The sequence below is a fragment of the Lutra lutra genome, chromosome 10, assembly GCF_902655055.1.
Source record: "Lutra lutra chromosome 10, mLutLut1.2, whole genome shotgun sequence".
In the NCBI taxonomy this organism is placed as follows: domain Eukaryota; kingdom Metazoa; phylum Chordata; class Mammalia; order Carnivora; family Mustelidae; genus Lutra; species Lutra lutra.
The window spans coordinates 68646073-68664091 of NC_062287.1; the positions used below are offsets into that span (position 1 = coordinate 68646073).

Sequence of the window (18019 nt, forward strand, 5' to 3'; positions counted from 1 at the left end):
GTGGAACCTTAGGGAGGAGAAATTTATTCAGGGTACCTGAACAAGAATTAGGCTGCCCTTACGTGGGGGTTGGACAATGCATAGCTTCTAAACACTGCGCCACGGCAGCCCAAGGCCATCACTAGACTGAAGCAAGCAAGGCGATCGGGGAGCAACCTTTCAGGAGGTGCTCCCTCTCTGGGTTGCGCAAGTACCAGAGGGCGGGTGTCACAGAGTTGAGCACCTTCTGGAATTTTATGTCCTTGGCACTCTGCTAGCTTCACCCTTGTCTTGGCTCTGTGTGGCGCTCTGGGCTATTAGGTAATGAGCTGTGGCAAAGAGATTCACAGTTACAGGAGTTTAGTGGCAAGATATGGAAAGATTCAGCAAGTTAAAGATGAGAGCAGATGCTCAGAATTCTGACCTCTGAGGGGATCAGAACAGGACCATCCCAAATATGTCACTTTTGCATATTGATTATTTTGAGCTGAAGGCACCAGAGAAAAGGCAGATTCAGGGAGAGCTCTCTGACCTCCCTCCTTCCTACCCAAAAGCACATTATGAAATTTCCCTTTAGAAAGGTACTCTACCGGGAAGAGGAGTATCATCGTCAGAGATAAGGGATCAAGGACAAAATGGATCTGTACAAACCAACCCACGAAGTAACCTTTAGCTTCTATTAGTTCTTTTGTATATCCTGGTCACTTTCTCACAATTTACCATTCCTAAAAGCTTAAACTCTCTTTGCCTTGTCACTTCATAAATTTACCATTCTTTTCTTGTTTGTTTTTAAAAATGTATATAAGCTCTTGGTCCTAAACTGCTTCTTCGGGTATTTAATTCTCCTATAAAGGCTCCAGGAGCATGTAAAAAGACTTTTTTTTTTTTTTTTTTTACTTTCCTTCTATTAATCTATCTTATGCCAGTTTAATTCTCAGATCCAGATAAAAAGCCCAAGAGGATGGATGAAAGGATCTTCTTTCCCTAGTAGGGGCCATGAGTATGTTGAAGAGAACAATGAAAGTTTGAGTAACCAGGAAACACAAGCTGGAAAAAAGAGAAAGGGTGAGGAGGTCAATGGGTAGCAGAGATAGAAATAGATGCACGGCGTAGTATATGATGTCACATTGTACAGATAACTCTTGAATTTCTACTGCTGAGGATCCTAGAGCTGTTTTGGATTCCGCATGACCACCTAGCCCCAAGAAACCCAGCCCTACCATGGCTTCTGCCATTCGTGAGTGAATCTTTCTATGGCAAGCTGCAGAAAAGGCTCTAATTTAGGCAGAAGGGAATTTATTCAAGAGGCATTAGGGATATCACCAAATTGACAGGAGGTGGCAGAGTCAATGCCTGAGAAGAGGTAGGAACCCAGAAGCCCTGGAGACAACAGTGTCTCAGTGGCAGGGAAGTTCTGGTCAGGATGTGTAATACAGAGTCAAATTTGATCACTGATATTTAGTCTGCTTTCCCCTGTGCTAGAGATTCAAATTCCAGGGTGGAGAAGAAAATGTAAAGCCCTAGCTTTGCTGGGGTCAAGGGCCTGCCCTCTACCCTCCTAGTTTATATCACAAGCCAAAATTGTCCTATCAAATTAGATGGAAGAGGCAACTGGGGGAAAAGGAAATTGGGGCACGTAGAAGGTGAAAAGATGACTATTGGGACGCCAAAACAAGAACTGTCTGCTGCCCAGCAACATGGCTTTTGTCCTTTCGGGAGCTCCCATAGACCTTCCCAGATGCCTGAGATTCGTGTCTTTATTCCTGTGAATACCATTACCTCGGCATCCCATAACTGTTACTCAACTGATCTTTAGTCCTTTGCAATCAAAACAGCTCAGGCCTATTGCTGAGGAAGACGGTGCTGTTCTGTTTCTTGTCTGCCTCTTTTTTTTTTTTAAAGATTTTATTTATTTATTTGACAGAGACAGAGATCACAAGGAGTCAGAGAAGCAGGCAGAGAGAGAGGAGGAAGCAGGCTCCCCGCTGAGCAGAGAGCCCGATGTGGGGCTCGATCCCAGGACCCCGAGATCATGACCCAAGCTGAAGGCAGAGGCTTTAACCCACTGAGCCCCCCAGGTGCCCCTCTTGTCTGCCTCTTACAGCAATTATTAAAACCTCTCAAAAGACTCTAAACTTCCTTCTTCTGGGGGTGTTTGGTTCTGCTAGACGCTTTGGTATTTTCTGTCAGCTTTCTTTTGGGACATTGTCCACATGGGAAGGTGTGATTTGTTTTTCTAAGTTGTTACCTAGACATTCTGAAGTAGGATAACCTAACTCACACTGAGTCTGAACATTTAGATAAGGACCCGAGTTTAGGATTCCCACCATAAATTCCCATTTGGTTGTTCCCAGGATATCCTTTAAGAGAACTGCTTGGAAAAAAAATCAAATCAAATAACCACTTAGAATTCAGGTTGTGAAAAGTTAGTGACCTCTGCCCCAGCCACACTGAGGAATAGGTGTGTGCTACGCTGTTCTCTACCTCCTGATTCTTCATGATCTGGCCCAGAGGACTGCTCTTCCTCCCGCTCATTGCACACTCACTCCTCTTTGCAGGATTTGTAAATAATGCATTTTATGACCTCTTTAACGAGAGTGTACAGAAACTGCCCCTTCAGTGAAAACCCTGGGGCTTTCACTTTCCCAAACTAGAAGCTGTGATGCTTGCAGGAGGTACATGCAGGCTTATGTGGGTGGACTGAGCTCCCTCATTCAGCAGATCGCTATCAACACATTCTTCATTCCATAACCAGCTCCAGGTTCCCAACACAGCAGGGAAAAGGGTTATAATATGACAGCTTTCTCCTTTCTCAATTAATGCTTTAGCCTGGTACAGCTCAGAGATCAGCCCAAACAGGGGCAATACATGAGCCCTCACACTCCCTTATTCTTTTTTAAAATTGAGATACACATTCACATGTCATAAAAGTCACCCTTTCAAGGAATATAGTTCTGTGGTTGTTTTATATTCATAAACTTGTGCAACTATCACTATTACATAATTCCAGAATATTTTCACCAGTTACTTCTCATTCTCCCCTGCTCTCAACCCTTGGTATTTACTAATCTAACTTTCTATCTCTATGAATTTGCTTATTCTAGACATTTCATACAAATGGGACCATAGAATATGTGACATGGTGCACCTGGCTTCTTTCACTTAGTATATATCTTTTTGAGGTTCATCCATGTTGTAACAGGTATCAATACTTGTTTCTTTTTATGGTTAAATAATATATCATCATATGGATACATCACAGTTTGTCCATTCATAATTGATAGATATTTGCACTGTTTCCACTTTTTGACTATTATGAATATTGCTGCTATACAAATCATGTACCGGGGCACCTGGCTGGCTCAGCTGGTAGATGTGCTACTCTAGATCTCAGGGTTGTGAGTTCAAGCCCCACAATGGGTGTGGAACCTACCTAAAAAAAAAAGAAAAGAAAATCATGTACAAATTTTTGTGTCAGCATATTTTCAATTCTATTCCGTATCTAAGGCATATAATTACTGGGTCAAACAGTAATTCTATGGATAACATTTTGAGAAACTGACACAGTATTTTCCAGAGTGGCTGTACCATCTGCAAAATATGAGGGTTCCATTCCACATTCTCAACACTTGTCCATTATTTTTCTTTTAACCATTCTAGTGAGAGTGAAATGGTATCTCATTGTCATTGCTGCATTTCCCTAATGGCTGATGATGTTGAAATTCTTTTCATGTGCTTACTGGCCATTTTTGTAACTTCTCAGAAGAAATGTCTATTCAAATCCTTTGCCTGCATCTTAATTGGATTATCTTTTTATTGTTGTTTAGTTGAAAGTCTTTCTTTCTTCACATTGAAGCACAGATGTTTTAATTTTGATGAGGTCCAACATACTTTTCTTCCAACATATTTTTTTATCTGGTTGGTTGTTCTTTGGTTCAAAGAACCTAAGAAATCATTGCTTAATCCAAGGTAACAAAACCTTATACTCATGTTTTCGTCTAAGAGTTCAGTATTTTCAGCTTTTACATTTATGTCTTTGATCCATTTTTTTTTTAAAGATTTTTTATTTATTTATTTGACAGAGAGAGATCACAAGCAGGCAGAGAGGCAGGCAGAGAGAGAGGAGGAAGCAGGCTCTCCGCTGAGCAGAGAGCCCGTTGCGGGGCTCGATCCCAGGACCCTGAGATCATGACCCGAGCCGAAGGCAGCGGCCTAACCCGCTGAGCCACCCAGGCGCCCCTCTTTGATCCATTTTGAATTAACTTTTGTATGTGGTGTGAGGTGGAGGCCAAAATTCACTCTTTTGCATAAAGATATTTAGTTGTCCCAGCATCATTTGTAAAAAAGATTATTTTTTCTTCATTGCCTTGTTTTGGTAGCCTTGTTAAAAATCAAATAACACGGAGGACATGGGGAGATGGAGAGGAGAAGGGAGTTGGGGGAAACTGGAGGGGGAGACAAACCATGAGAGACTGTGGACTCTGAGGAACTAACTGAGGGTTTTGGAGGGAAGGGGTGTGGGAGGTTGGGTAAGCCTGGTGGTGAGTATTGTGGAGGGCACGTATTGTATAGAGCACTGGGTGTGGTGCATAAACAATGAATTCTGGAACACTTAAAAGAAATTAAAAAATAAATAAAAATTTTAAAAATCAAATGACTGTAAATATAATGGTTTACTTTTGGACTCTCAATTCAATTTCATTAAGCTATATTGCTATCTTTATGCCAGCTTTGTAGTGTTTGTCCTCCAACTTTGGCCTTTTTCAAAGTTGTTTTTGCTGTTCTGGGTCTCTTGCCATTCACATGCCATTCCATGCGAATTATAGGTTAAGTTGTCAATTTCTGCAAAAGAAAAGCTGCTGGGATTTTGATAGGGACTGCACTGAATCTGTAGATCAATTTGAGGAGTATTGTCATCTTAACAATACTAAATTTTCCAATCTGTGAACACATCTTTGCATTTATCGGGTCTTCTCTAGGCTCTTTGAAAAATTTAATAATTAACAAATTATTTCTAAGTATTTTTGATGCTATTGTAAACAAATTTTTCCTTAATTTTATTTTATTTTCTGACTATACTGATGTATAGAGTATATTTGATATTTGTGCATTGATCAGATATTATGAAACTAGTGAACTAATTCATTTATTAGTTTTAATGGATTCCTTAGGATTTTCCATATATAGGATTATGTTCCCTGAAAATATAAGTAGTATTACTTCTTCCTTTCCAATCTGGATGCCTTTTTTTTTTTTTTTTCTTAATTGCCCTGACTAGATAGACTCTCCAGCACAATGTTGAGTAGAAGTGGCAAGAGCAAATAGCTTTGTCTTGTTCCTAATCTCAGGACAAAGCTTTAAGTCTTTCACTATTAAGTACAATCTTGGTTGTGGTCTTATCAAATTGAGGAAATTTCCTTCTATTCTTAGTTTGTTGAATGTGTTATCAGAAATATTGAGATGATCCTATCTTTTTTAACTTTATTCTATTAGTGTGTTATATCACATGGATTTTTATATGTTAAACCAACCTTGAATTCTTGAGATAAGTCCACTTGCTCATGGTATATAATCCTTTTTATTCGCTACTGGATTTGCTTGTGAATGCACAAATACGTAGTTAGTATTTTACTGAGGATTTTTGTGACTATATCCATGGGCTATTAGTCTGTTCTTTTGTTTTGTTTTTTTTCCCTTGTGATGTCTTTGGTTTTGGTATTAGAGCAATATTGGCCTCACAGAATGAGTGGGGAAGTGTTCCTTCCTCTTCTATTTCTTCAAAGAGTTTGGAAAAAACCCTAGTGATACAACCAAGGCCAAGAAAATGAAAGACTGCTTTGTGCTAAATAATTCTACCTTTCTGTGATGATAATACAAGATAATACATACAAAGATGGACTCTAATGGATAAAGTAATAAATATTTAAAAGACAAAAATCAAGCCAACAAGTTTAGTCCCAGATGAAGTTTACCCACACATATTTTCTTTTTAGAAATAATTTATTTAGGGACGCCTGGGTGGCTCAGTTGGTTAGGCAGCTGCCTTCGGCTCAGGTCATGATCCCAGCGTCCTGGGATCGAGTCCCGCATCGGGCTCCTTGCTCAGCAGGAGCCTGCTTCTCCCTCTGCCTCTGCCTGCCATTCTGTCTGCCTGTGCTCGCTCTCTCTCCCTCTCTCTCTGACAAAAAAAAAAAAAAATAATTTATTTAAGCTATATCACAAATTTATTTTGGACTAGTGATTATCATGTTTCTAAAATGGAAATATAGCACATTCTTTGAAAAGCATTTAAGCAACAGAGCAACATTAATAAAGTAAAAAAATAAAATCCTATCACCTAGAAATAATCTTTAGGATATTTTGTGAATACCATTTTAGATTATGTTAGGTATTACAGCCATTTAATTCTATATTTAAATGTACTCATTGTTTACCTCCAGTCTCTTTATCTTACCTTTGCTAAAATTTAATGGATATATGAATTTTATTGAAAGTAATTTTGTTCTAGGATTCCTGGGTACTGTGCTTCCTAAGTTGTTTTATGCTTAGGAATATAAATATGCTTCCCTTATGCAAACAACTTTCCTATGTAGTATTTTTTTTTTCTATTTCAATTTTCTAGATAGGGTTCTATCATCTGGCATTGAATATTGCTGTGAAGGAATGAGAGCACAATTCAATTTTACCCTGTTACAGGTGACCTTCTTTTTCTGTGTGGATGCCTAAAGAACATTCTCTAATCCTTGAAATTCAACTTAATTTGACAAGTTTCATCTCAGGTCAATTACTCATATCACTTTTTCAAAAACAAGATGGCCCTTTAATTTGCAGATTCAGTTTCTTTAAATCTTTTTTTTTTTCCCTGCTGCATTTTTAGGCTCTCTGTTTTAGGAATATAAATTAGTCTTCTGGTGGACAACGTCCTATACAATGACTAACCTCTCTCTAACCACTTTAACATTTGTTTTCTTTTCCTCTTCCATTGTAGTGATTAATTAGGCTTTCTTTTGTGTTAGAAATCTCATTTCAGTGTGTCTGTTTTGTTTCTTGCTATTTCACATTAATTTATTAGATGAAAGTTGGTGTTATTTTGGTCCTTGAATTGCTTTCTTAACTCTGCAATCTCTTTTTCCATCTCCTATTGTCATTTTATCTGGTGTTCAAGCTCTTGTTTTATTAAGTTAATATTCTTATTAAATTTTATTTTATTTTCTGTCTTTTCTTTTCTCTTATTTTCTTTTTAAATATCTTGTTCATTCATTTGACAGAGAGAGAGAGAGCACAAGCAGGGGGAGCAGCAGGCAGAGGGAGAAGGAGAAGCAGGCTCTTCAGGTAGGGAGCCTGACGTGGGGCTTGATCCCAGGATCTTGGGATCGTGACCTGGGCCTAAGGTAGACACTTAATCAGCTGAGCCACCCAGGCACCCCTCTTACTAAGCTTTCTTTAGGTGCAAAGTATCATGAACATTTTTATTGTTCCTTAGTACTGAATATGCATAGTATTTTAAATAGTCACGGATGTTTCTTCTGAAACATTCCCCCTTCCCTCTAAACTTTTTGTTGGGAACAATAAAAGCAAGTGGCCTCTCAAAACCAGAAAAGGCAAGGAAATGGATTCTCCCCCAGAGCCTCCAGAAGTATCATAGCTCTTGTGACACCTACTTTAGACTCAATCTCCTGAACTATAAAATAATAAATGTGTGTTTATTTATTATTAACACCATTAAGTTTGTCATTATTTTTACAACACCAATAGAACACCCAAGTGCAGATGGATATAGAATAAGAACATCGTGAGACACAGCAAAGAAAATCTGCAGGTTTTAGCAAATGCAAAAACAAGAGGAATCAGAACAGGATCAAAACAAGCAATAGTAATTAAATACTAAGTAAGTAGGGCACCTGGGTGGCTCAGTGGGTTAAAGCCTCTGCCTTCAGCTCAGGTCATGATCCCAGGGTCCTGGGATGGAGCCCCGCATCGGGCTCTCTGCTCTGTGGGGAGTCTGCTTCCCCCTCTCTCTGCCAGCCTCTCTGCCTACTTGTGATCTCTGTCTGTCAAATAAATAAACAAATCTTTAAAAAAAATACTAAGTAACAGTTTTAATCATTTCTCATAGTAAGAAGGGAACTGGACATGTCTATGGAAATTCACTGTGTATTTGTTAATCACTTGACTTTGAAGAAATGGGAAGGGTAACTTTTTTTGAAAAGATTTTATTCATTTGAGACAGAGAGAGAGAGAGAGAAAGCGTAAGGGATCAGCGTAAAGGCATAGGGAGAGGGAGAGAGAATCTCAAGCAGACTCTGCTCTGAGTGCAAGCCCAATGCAGGCTCTGTCTTACAACCCTGAGATCATGACCCTGAGATCATGACCTGAGATCATGACCCTGAGATCATGACCCTGGGATCATGACCCTGGGATCATGAACTGAGACAAAATCAAGAGTCAGATGCTTAACTGATTAAGCCACCCAGATGGGGCGCCTGGGTGGCTTAGTCCTTAAGCGTCTGCCTTTCTCTCAAGTCATGATCCCAGAGGCCTGGGATTGAGTCCCCCATTGGGCTCCTTGCTCAGCAGGGAGCCTGCTTCTCCCTCTCCCATTCCCAGTGTTCCCTCTCTCACTTTGTCTCTCTCTGTTAAAAAAAATAAGTAAAATCTTAAAAAAAAAAAAAGTCACCCAGGTGTCCCTAAAATTTTATTTATTTGAGAGAGAGTGTGTGTGCAGAGTGGGGACGAGGCAGTAAGAAGGAGAGGGAGAGAGTGCCTTAAGGAGACTCCATGCTAAGCGGAGAACCCATCTCAGGACTTGACCCCACAACCCCAAGATGACGACCTAAGCTGAAACCAAGAGTCGGTGCTTAATCGACTGCACTACCCAGGCATCCTGGGAATGGTAGTTTTTGACTGACAGAATGTTTGTCATATTACTACAGATGATCCTGGATTTAGAAATGGCTCACTGTGTATATTCTTTCCCAGGATCGGGTAGAGAGTGGGATAGTTCCTTCCCTTTACACTGTGGATGAGCAGTTAACCTCTCCTTGTTCTCTTCTTCTCTGGAAGCTGATCCTAGCCAGAGTCTCAATGCCTCAACTCCTTTCCCCTTCCATTCTGGTCCTCATTTCTGTGCTGTGCCCATAGTAGTGAGAGAATATTGGCTTGAATTTTGTTATCTGCAAAATTCAGACTCTTTGCATCCTTTCAATATAATCATATATTTCCAAGTAAAGATACTCAGTAGACAAAGTTCAGGGGAGAAGATAAGCCTGAATGTTTAAATTTGGGAGTTGTCAGCATACATATGACATCTGATATACACACTAAATGAAGGCACCAGCTTCAATCCTTATACTAAATCAAAATGAGTAAAACTCAATTTCTTTTTCATTTCTGTATAAATACATTAAAAAAATACATGTAATTAGAAGCTCCCCTAGGGTGCTCTAACTTTTTTATAAAGCACTGTGCAGGGAAACAGAAATCCAAAGGCTGAGTTCTATGAAATATTCATTTTCAATTTGATTATAACTGCCAATTGCTTTTCAAAATGCAATGTACTAATTTATGAGCAATTGATGAAAGAGTTCCTTGTTTCTTCACATCCTTTCCTAAGCTTTATATTATCAGACTTCATACTTGTCACTCTGTGAACTGGCCTCTCCCTTCAGGGATCAGATTCCTGCTCTAACTGGCTAGATGAGAAAACCCTTACTCTCACTTTAGCATAAGACTTCTGACTGTTTTAAGGTCACTGAGAATAAGATATAGTTCCAGAGAAATAAAATTCATTAGTGTGACAATACATACATGCAAATTTAGTAATTTATTCTTTTCTGATCCCTAGCAAATGTTTTAAACATAATCACATAAAGTTCAGACATTATCACCAGGAACCCATTAAGCTCTACTACCTATTATCTGGCACATAAGTAGCGTTTCAATTAAGTATTTGTTGAATGAGCAGAAGGAAATGCCATTCTATAGCCATGAACAAACACAACTTGGTGCCTCTCATGATCCCTATTTTCTTTGCTTCCCTGACGTGAGTATTAGGTCTCATCAGTTCTGAGATGGCCCTGTCCATCTTTTGTGACCCTACCTTATTTGAAATTCCTACTACCATTGCTCAAATTATCACCACCAAAATCTATTTTCATTTCCTATGTTCCTATCTCAAGTGTTTTTCCTACTTCCGGCCAACTTCCATGTGGCCATGAGAGTTATCATTCTTTTTTTAAAGATTTTATTTATTTATTTGTCAGAGAGAGAGAGGGAGAGAGAGCAAGCACAGGCAGACAGAATGGCAGGCAGAGGTAGAGGGAGAAGCAGGCTCCCCGATGAGCAAGGAGCCCGATGTGGGACTCGATCCCAGGACGCTGGGATCATGACCTGAGCCGAAGGCAGCTGCTTAACCAACTGAGCCACCCAGGCGTCCCTCTTTTTTTTTTTTTTTTAAAGATTCCATCCATTTATTTGACAGACAGAGATCACAAGTAGGCAGAGAGGCAGGCAGAGAGAGAGAGGGGAGAAGCTGACTCCCTGCCAAGCAGAGAGCCCAATGTGGGGCTCGATCCCAGGAGCCTGGGATCATGACTTGAGCCGAAGGCAGAGGCTTTAACCCCCTGAGCCACCCAAGCGCCCCGAGAGTTATCTTTCTAAGCTCAAATAAAATCATATCAGTCGTCTTCATCAAAAATTTCAATAGTGGCTTTCTGCCCATGGACACCGCCGAGTAAGGCATTGTTAAAGTCTCCCCTCCCACCACCATCATGTCTAAGTCAGAGTCTCCCAAAGAGCCTGAACAGCTGCAGAAGCTCTTCATCGGAGGTCTGAGCTTTGAAACAAACGATGAGAGTCTGAGGAGCCATTGTGAGCAATGGGGAACACTTATGGACTGTGTGGTAATGAGAGATCCAAACACCAAGCGCTCCAGAGGCTTTGGGTTTGTCACATATGCCACTGTGGAGGAGGTGGATGCAGTCATGAATGCAAGGCCACACAAGGTGGATGGAAGAGTTGTGGACCAAAGAGGGCTGTCTCAAGAGAAGATTCTCAAAGACCTGGTGCCCACTTAACTGTGAAAAAGAGTTTTGTTGGTGGCATTAAAGAAGACACTGAAGAACATCATCTAAGAGATTATTTCGAACAGTATGGGAAAATCGAAGTGATTGAGATCATGACTGACCGAGGCAGTGGCAAAAAGAGGGGTTTTACTTTTGTAACATTTGATGACCATGATTCTGTAGACAAGATTGTCATTCAAAAATACCATACTGTGAATGGCCACAACTGTGAAGTAAGGAAAGTGCTCTCTAAGCAAGAGATGGCTGGTGCTTCATCCAACCAAAGAGGTCGAAATGGTTCTGGAAACTTCGGTGGTGGTCGTGGAGGTGGTTTTGGTGGGAATGACAACTTTGGTCGCGGAGGACACTTCAGTGGTCGAGGTGGCTTTGGTGGCAGTCGAGGTGGTGGTGGATATGGTGGCAGTGGGGATGGCTCTAACGGATTTGGTAATGATGGAAGCAACTTTGGAGGTGGCGGAAGCTATAATGATTTTGGCAATTACAACAATCAATCCTCAAATTTTGGACCCATGAATGGAGGCAATTTTGGAGGCAGAAGCTCTGGCCCTTATGGTGGTAGAGGCCAATACTTCGCCAAACCACGAAACCAAGGTGGCTATGGTGGTTCCAGCAGCAGCAGCAGCAGCTACGGCAGTGGCAGAAGGCTTTAATTACTGCCAGGAAACAAAGCTTAGCAGGAGAGGAGAGCCAGAGAAGTGACAGGGAAGCTACAGGTTACAACAGATTTGTGAACTCAGCCAAGCACAGTGGTGGCAGGGCCTAGCTGCTACAAAAGAAGACATGTTTTAGACAATACTCCTATATATGGGCAAAAAAACTCGAGGACTGTATTTGTGACTAATTGTATAACAGGTTATTTTAGTTTCTGTTCTGTGGAAAGTGTAAAGCATTCCAACAAAGGGTTTTAATGTAGATTTTTTTTTTTTGCACCCATGTTGTTGATTGCTAAATGTAATAGTCTGATCATGACGCTGAATAAATGTGTCTTAAAAAAAAAAATTCAATAGTGGGGGCACCAGGGTCCTGGGATCAAGCCCTGCATCAGGCTCCCTGCTCTTCAGGAAACCTGCTTCTACCTTTCCCTCTGCCTGCCACTCCTCTTGCCTGTGTGTTCTCTCTGTGTGTGTGTGTCAAACAAATAAGTAAAATCTTTAAAAAAAATTTCAGTAGTGTATGGCATGCAAGGCTTTTCATAATCTTTCTTTAATCTATCTTCCAACTGCATCTCCTACTACTTCTCATCAAGCACTCCTACCCTCCATCCCACACTTGAGAAAAGTCAAGCTGTTTATCATATTTCAACTTGTTGGTTACTCTTATCTGTTTATGTGACATTCTGCATGCTCATCTTCTTCCTGGAAAACACTCATCTGGCAATAATCCTTACTCACCCTTTGGAATTCAAGCCAAATGTTACCTCCTCTGTAAAGCCTTCCTTGAATTCCCAAGCCAGGTGTTCCTCTGTGCTCTCATAGAATATTCTGTTGACTCTTCTCATAGCGTTTATATTTTATCGTGTTTATCTTTTTTGCAATCTTGACCAACGCTGTTCAGTTAAAACCTAACACAAACCACATGTAATTTTAGCTTTTCTAGTAGCCACATTAAAAAGCGTAAAAACAGTGATGCCTGGGCAGCTCAGTTGGTTAAGCGTCTGCCTTCGGCTTAGGTCATGATCCCAAGGTCCTGGGATGGAGTCCTGCATTGGGCTCCTTGCTCAGCAGGGAGCCTGCTTTGCTCTCTGCCTCTGCCTGCTGCTCCCCCTGCTTGTGCACACTCTCTGACAAATACATGAATAAAATCTTTAAAACATAAAGTGTAAAAAAAAACCAGATAAGACAATTTTCATAATATTTTTATTTTACTCAATACATCCCAAATACTTTCATTTCAACATGTAACTGATATAAAATTTATTGAGATGTTTTAGCTTATTTTTTTGGTACTAAATCTTCAAACTCCTGTATGTTTTTTGAACTTACAGCATATTGCAATCCAGACTGGCCACATTTGAAATGCTCCATAGCCACATATATCTATCTAGTGGTTCCCAGATGGGACAGCTAGTGTGAGCTTCTAAAAGGATCTGATCTGGGGCGCCTGGGTGGCTCAGTGGGTTAAGCCACTGCCTTCAGCTCAGGTCATGATCCCAGGTCCTGGGTTCAAGCCCCACATTGGGCTTTCTGCTCAGCAGGGAGCCTGCTTCCTCCTCTCTCTCTGCCTGCCTCTCTGCCTACTTGTGATTTCTCTCTGTCAAATAAATAAATAAAATCTTAAAAAAAAAAAAAAGGATCTGATCTTGTTTATTTTTTTACTCCAAGGTGCTTGATTTGTAAGAAATGCCTAATAAATACTTGTTAAAGGAATGAATGAACAGATGAACAATGGTAAAAATACCTAAGGTTGACTTCTTACCATGTGAAAAGGCACTGCCATAAGCAATGTACATCACTCTAATCAGCAAATGCTTCCTTGGCGTTTGATGGCTATTTTACAGTCATTAAGTAATTACATAGTCTTGGGAAAGGCACTTAACTTCTTAGTCTCAATTTACCTATTTGTGAAAGGACAGAGTATGGGCAAAGTGACTCAGGAGACCAGAGCGGATATAAACAAATGCAGGGAATGGGTAAGAAGTTGTAAGGAACAATGCTGCACCAGAGAAGGGCAAATGATTTGGAGTTAGACACACTGGGTTAGAATCCCCAGCTCCACTACCCTAATCTTCTGCTTCCTTACCTGTAAAATGGAGACAGTAACACCCACCTTGTTGTAAGGTTTGCAAATAGCACCTTCAAAATGTTGGACTAGAAGATAGGCATCATTATTGGTTCTAGGAAGTCTTTCACTCTTTTTCTTTTTCTTTTTCTTTTTTTTTTAAGAGACTGAGCAATTTTGGCAGGCAGGCCGCTGGGGTCTCGAGTCTCTGCATCTGGTGCGCCGCCGCCCGCGGGAGCCGGCAGATCCTGGTCTCGTGGCTTAGAGCGACTGGGTCAGTCGAATCAAAACCGAGGAGGGGAGGAAGCCAGTGACCAGGAGCCACCGCGGCCGCGTTCCGGAAGCGCCAGGCGGTCTTTCTACCGAGCCTTGGTCCCGGCCCCCATCCTCCCCGCCCGGTCTGTTGTCTGGGTGGTTTCACACAGTCGAGTTAAATCAAGCTGGGCAATCATGGCAGAAGGTGGATTCGATCCCTGGGAATGTGTTTGCTCTCATGAACATGCAGTGAGAAGGCTGATCAATCTGTTGAGGCAGTCCCAGTCCTACTGCACAGACACGGAATGTCTTCAGGAATTACCAGGGCCCTCTGGTGATAATGGCATCAGTATCATCCTGATCTTGATGGACTGGATGGTTATTGCAGTGATCTTGTTCCTACTGAGACCTCCTCATCTAAGAGGATCCAACCTAACTGGCAAGCCAACCAGTCCTCATAATGGACAAGATCCACCAGACCCTCCTGTGGACTAACTTTGTGATACGGGAAGTGAAAATAGTTAACACCTTGCTAGAGTACTAGAGTACTAGTACTAAATACTAGAGTATTTAGAGACTAGAGTACTCTTTAACCCCATTAGACTGTTTCTCCTTTTGCATCTGCAATCTGGGATGGTATTGTTTTCATGAGCTTCTGGAAATTTCACTCGTGAGCTTATTTTTGCTTCCTGTGTTATCACCATTCCTTTTTACAGTATATTTGAGTAAATGATTATATTGAAAAAGTTACATGGGCTTTTTTGGTTGTCCTAAACTTAAACATTCCACTCATTCTATTTGTAACTGTGATAAGAATTTTTTTGTGATGATTTCTGGCCTGATTGAAGGAAATTTGAGATCCTGCCTTTAAATATCTTAAATAGTTTTTATAGGTTTTTAAAATTGCTTTTTTCCCCCATAAGGTATTTATAAAGTTACTTGGTGTCCTCTGAGATTGTATGAAAAAGAATTAGAACCACACTGTATTTACATTTACCTTAATAGTTTATTTGTGGGTGGCAGTTTTTTCTAGTTCTTGGGACTGTGGCAGCCTTTGGAATATTTTACAGATCTGTGTCATCCACTACAACTGGCTTATGTGGCTAGAAAAAGAGGGAGAAGAAATGAAATAGTTGTTTACTAAGTTTTTTATTCCTACAAAAATGTCTAATATTAGGAGAACTTTAAATAAGCATGATTTAATATGGTGGGTGATTTACAGTCCATTATAGCCTTATAAGATTCACGAAAGGAAGAGAAAAGTTAATGCTTTCTGCCTTTGCCAGATATATTCTATACAGTAATAATTAAAGCTATAATTTATTTGTTAAATGGGTGCCTCTCAGGAACCTTTCCGGTTCTAACACTTCCCTGTTAAATGGAACTCTCTGAAAGCTGTATTGGGGGCCTATTTGGTTACTGACATTTGAATGTTGTTTACTTATTTAGCCTATTTTTTTCTGTGAAGAAAAAATTGAGTCTTTTGTTTCCCTTCTGACTTCAGAAATATTTGATGGTTTCCTCCAAGGGAAAAAGAAGAAAATGAAAAAGCAATCAAGGATCTTTTTCTCACCCCTTATCTCATTCTTTTTTAGTGATAAGATGGATTGGGGTGGAGAGGAGCATTATTATTATTATAAGTAGAATTTTGAAATGTATGAAAAGTAAAAGTTTGCATTGTTTTGCTCAGTGTGAAAGAAAAAAAGAATACAAATGGCATAAAAACAAGTCTGCATGACCTATGTGGTTATGGGATTTTTTTCTTAGCAAGTGATTACAGATGGTTTATGGGGGTTAGAAGATATTTTGCTATCGATGTAAGGAGTTTCCCCCCAGATCAGTCTAACTTTTCACTGTATCAATCTGAGAAATTACTTGTATGAATTAATAAACTTCTCTATATCACTGTACTGTTTAATAGAGTCTCTGATACAATTGTGTGACGCTCCTAGGGTATTTTTCCCCCCTTTATTATGATTACATTTTAGGCCATAAACTTTTTAAGGGCTTCATTTCATTGTATAATCCAATATTGACTGCTCGCATTCCTTCTGTGGATCTTAGCTGTGAGCTCAACTTCTTGACATAGTATCATCTATTCTTAATTACTTGTGCTAATTGAGGGGTATCATAACACAGGTTAAGTCAAATCTTGCATAAGTGAGCACCATAGATTTCAATCTTCCTCTTGCTGTGGCCTACTGGAAGCATTCCCAGCTCTTCAGCTGTTAGAGTATTCATTGTGGAAAGGGCATGGGTGGCATAGAATGGAGTTAAATCTCTATAAACATTCCTTTTTCTGCCCTTGGCCCCTGGACTTTGAAGGCTTGCACATGCATCCTAGCAGTCTGTTCTCTAAGCTGCTGGAAAGCCAACCTCTGGCAGAGATGCTGATGGATTCACTCAATCTGTGGCTCACAAGTAATTGAGAATTGGCTTTGGTTGAAGCCAGTTGGCCTTGATGTGGAAACAGAGTGTCTAGTGTTAGTTAGCTAGAGACCTACAAATCTAGATTCTTATTCCTGGTTCTTCATTTCTGTCACATACACTTAACTGACAGTATATCTAGTATATTAAAGTTTTCTATATGGACCATCTATTTAATTAGCAACAAAAGTTCTTAGAGAAATACTTAGGTTTTTTTTGCTTATAAAATTTCTCTGCATTCCTGAGAAAGGCCACATACTCTGCTTATAAAGTATTCCTGTTAACCTAACTAGTAATTTATATTACTCTATTTAATCTTAAAGTTTCTACATGTGGCCTTTTTATTGAGCACAGTCTTACTCATTACTTGGCTTACAAACATTCACTGGAATGGTGGCTACATTCATTTTTAAATAATCCAGGAAAAGGAAAGATAGAGCTTCATATTTTAATCACTTTTGGCTCTTAAATATTCCACAAATAACATTAAGTGTATTTTGTTTTAGAGTCATGTAATGTCCCTTATGCAAAATAATGTTTTCTTGCTTTCCCTATGGAAAAAGTTAATATTGGAACTGTGTATAGTAAAAGATTTTGTCATGTATCCATCCAAGCACTATCCCATGGCCAGCAAGTCATATTTTAAATCAACTTGCAGAGATTTTCTAAAGTAACTATTAGGTTCAGTTATTCCATGGTTACTTTTAGTGTCATTGTGGTATGTGATGTGATAGTGTTTGTAGAATGACTGAATTCTTTTATTTTTCAAGGAACATTGGAAGTGTATCACTCTGAATTAAACCTGTCACTCTAAATAAACATGCTAAAATTTGACCAGCTCATCAGCTTAAGACACAAAACAGCAACGTGAAGGAGAAACGAAGAGTTTACACATAAATTAAATTTTTGTTGTTGCAATAGTAGATTTAGTCTTAACATAATATTTCTAAATAAAAAAGCATATGTATTTGTTACCATGTCTGATGATTACTTTGTTAAAGCAAAAGTGGTCATGTGATGTACTAAACATGAACTACTGTTTTTCAATGTTTAAATCATGCCAAAGGAATCATATCTGTGCCATCCAGGGTTTAATGTAATCTTTTACTGAGTACTTGGACTGGGATAAAGGGCTTGTACTATGCACTTTTTAATTAACGAATAAATAGAAAACATTAGTAAAAAAAAAAGGCTTAACAATTTTAAAGATTGTACTTATTTATTTTAGAAAGAGGGAGAACTTGTGTGCAAGTGGGGGTGGGGAGGAGTAGAGGGGAGGGAAGAGGGAGGGGGAAAAATCTCCAGCAGATCCCACACTGAGCATGGAGTCCAATGCAGGATTCGGTCTCACACCCTGAGGTCATAACGTGAGCCAAAACCAACAGGCGCTTAATGGACTGAGCCACCCAGGTGTCCCAAGTTTTAACAATTTTAAAGGTAAGCATTTAGATAAGGCTTACCATGTGTCAGAAACTGTGCTAAGTGCTTTAAAGGATTAACACATTCAGCTTCGTAACCCCCCCAATGAGACAGATGCTATTATTGTCATTTCCACT

At 39.8% G+C, this 18019-nt stretch overlaps 3 protein-coding genes across 4 annotated transcripts in view; 2 read left to right on the forward strand and 1 right to left on the reverse strand.

Annotated features, from left to right (window-relative positions):
* PTH (parathyroid hormone) overlaps positions 1-18019 on the reverse strand; it is a 114184-nt gene that overhangs the window by 74552 nt on the left and 21613 nt on the right. Inside the window, exon 3 of one of the 2 annotated variants that reach the window (XR_007130563.1) lies at positions 14954-15139. The exons of the other annotated variant lie outside the window; for it this stretch is intronic. The gene's annotated coding sequence lies outside the window, so the exon portion shown is untranslated. Of the gene's footprint in view, positions 1-14953; positions 15140-18019 lie in introns of those variants that run through there. 2 annotated transcript variants of the gene reach the window in all.
* On the forward strand, positions 1631-14095 carry LOC125079787 (heterogeneous nuclear ribonucleoprotein A1-like). Its single transcript, XM_047693541.1, has 3 exons — positions 1631-1744; positions 11183-11611; positions 13946-14095. The coding sequence occupies exons 1-3, from the start codon at positions 1631-1633 to the stop codon at positions 14093-14095; spliced, it is 693 nt and encodes a 230-aa protein (XP_047549497.1).
* On the forward strand, positions 13367-16401 carry LOC125110319 (small integral membrane protein 14-like). The gene is made up of 2 exons (XM_047747462.1): positions 13367-14573; positions 14611-16401. The coding sequence occupies exon 1, from the start codon at positions 14232-14234 to the stop codon at positions 14529-14531; it is 300 nt and encodes a 99-aa protein (XP_047603418.1). The 5' UTR covers positions 13367-14231; the 3' UTR covers positions 14532-14573; positions 14611-16401.

What these genes read in the sequence shown, in the direction of transcription:
- LOC125079787 (XM_047693541.1), top strand. Translation starts at nt 1,631, where the DNA reads ATGACTATTGGGACGCCAAAACAAGAACTGTCTGCTGCCCAGCAACAT. An exon ending in AGATTCGTGTCTTTATTCCT is followed by an intron (nt 1,745 to 11,182) that starts GTGAATACCATT and finishes AGTGGCAAAAAG; the next exon opens with AGGGGTTTTACTTTTGTAAC. An exon ending in GAGGCAGAAGCTCTGGCCCT is followed by an intron (nt 11,612 to 13,945) that starts TATGGTGGTAGA and finishes TTTTTTTTTAAG; the next exon opens with AGACTGAGCAATTTTGGCAG.
- LOC125110319 (XM_047747462.1), top strand. Translation starts at nt 14,232, where the DNA reads ATGGCAGAAGGTGGATTCGATCCCTGGGAATGTGTTTGCTCTCATGAA.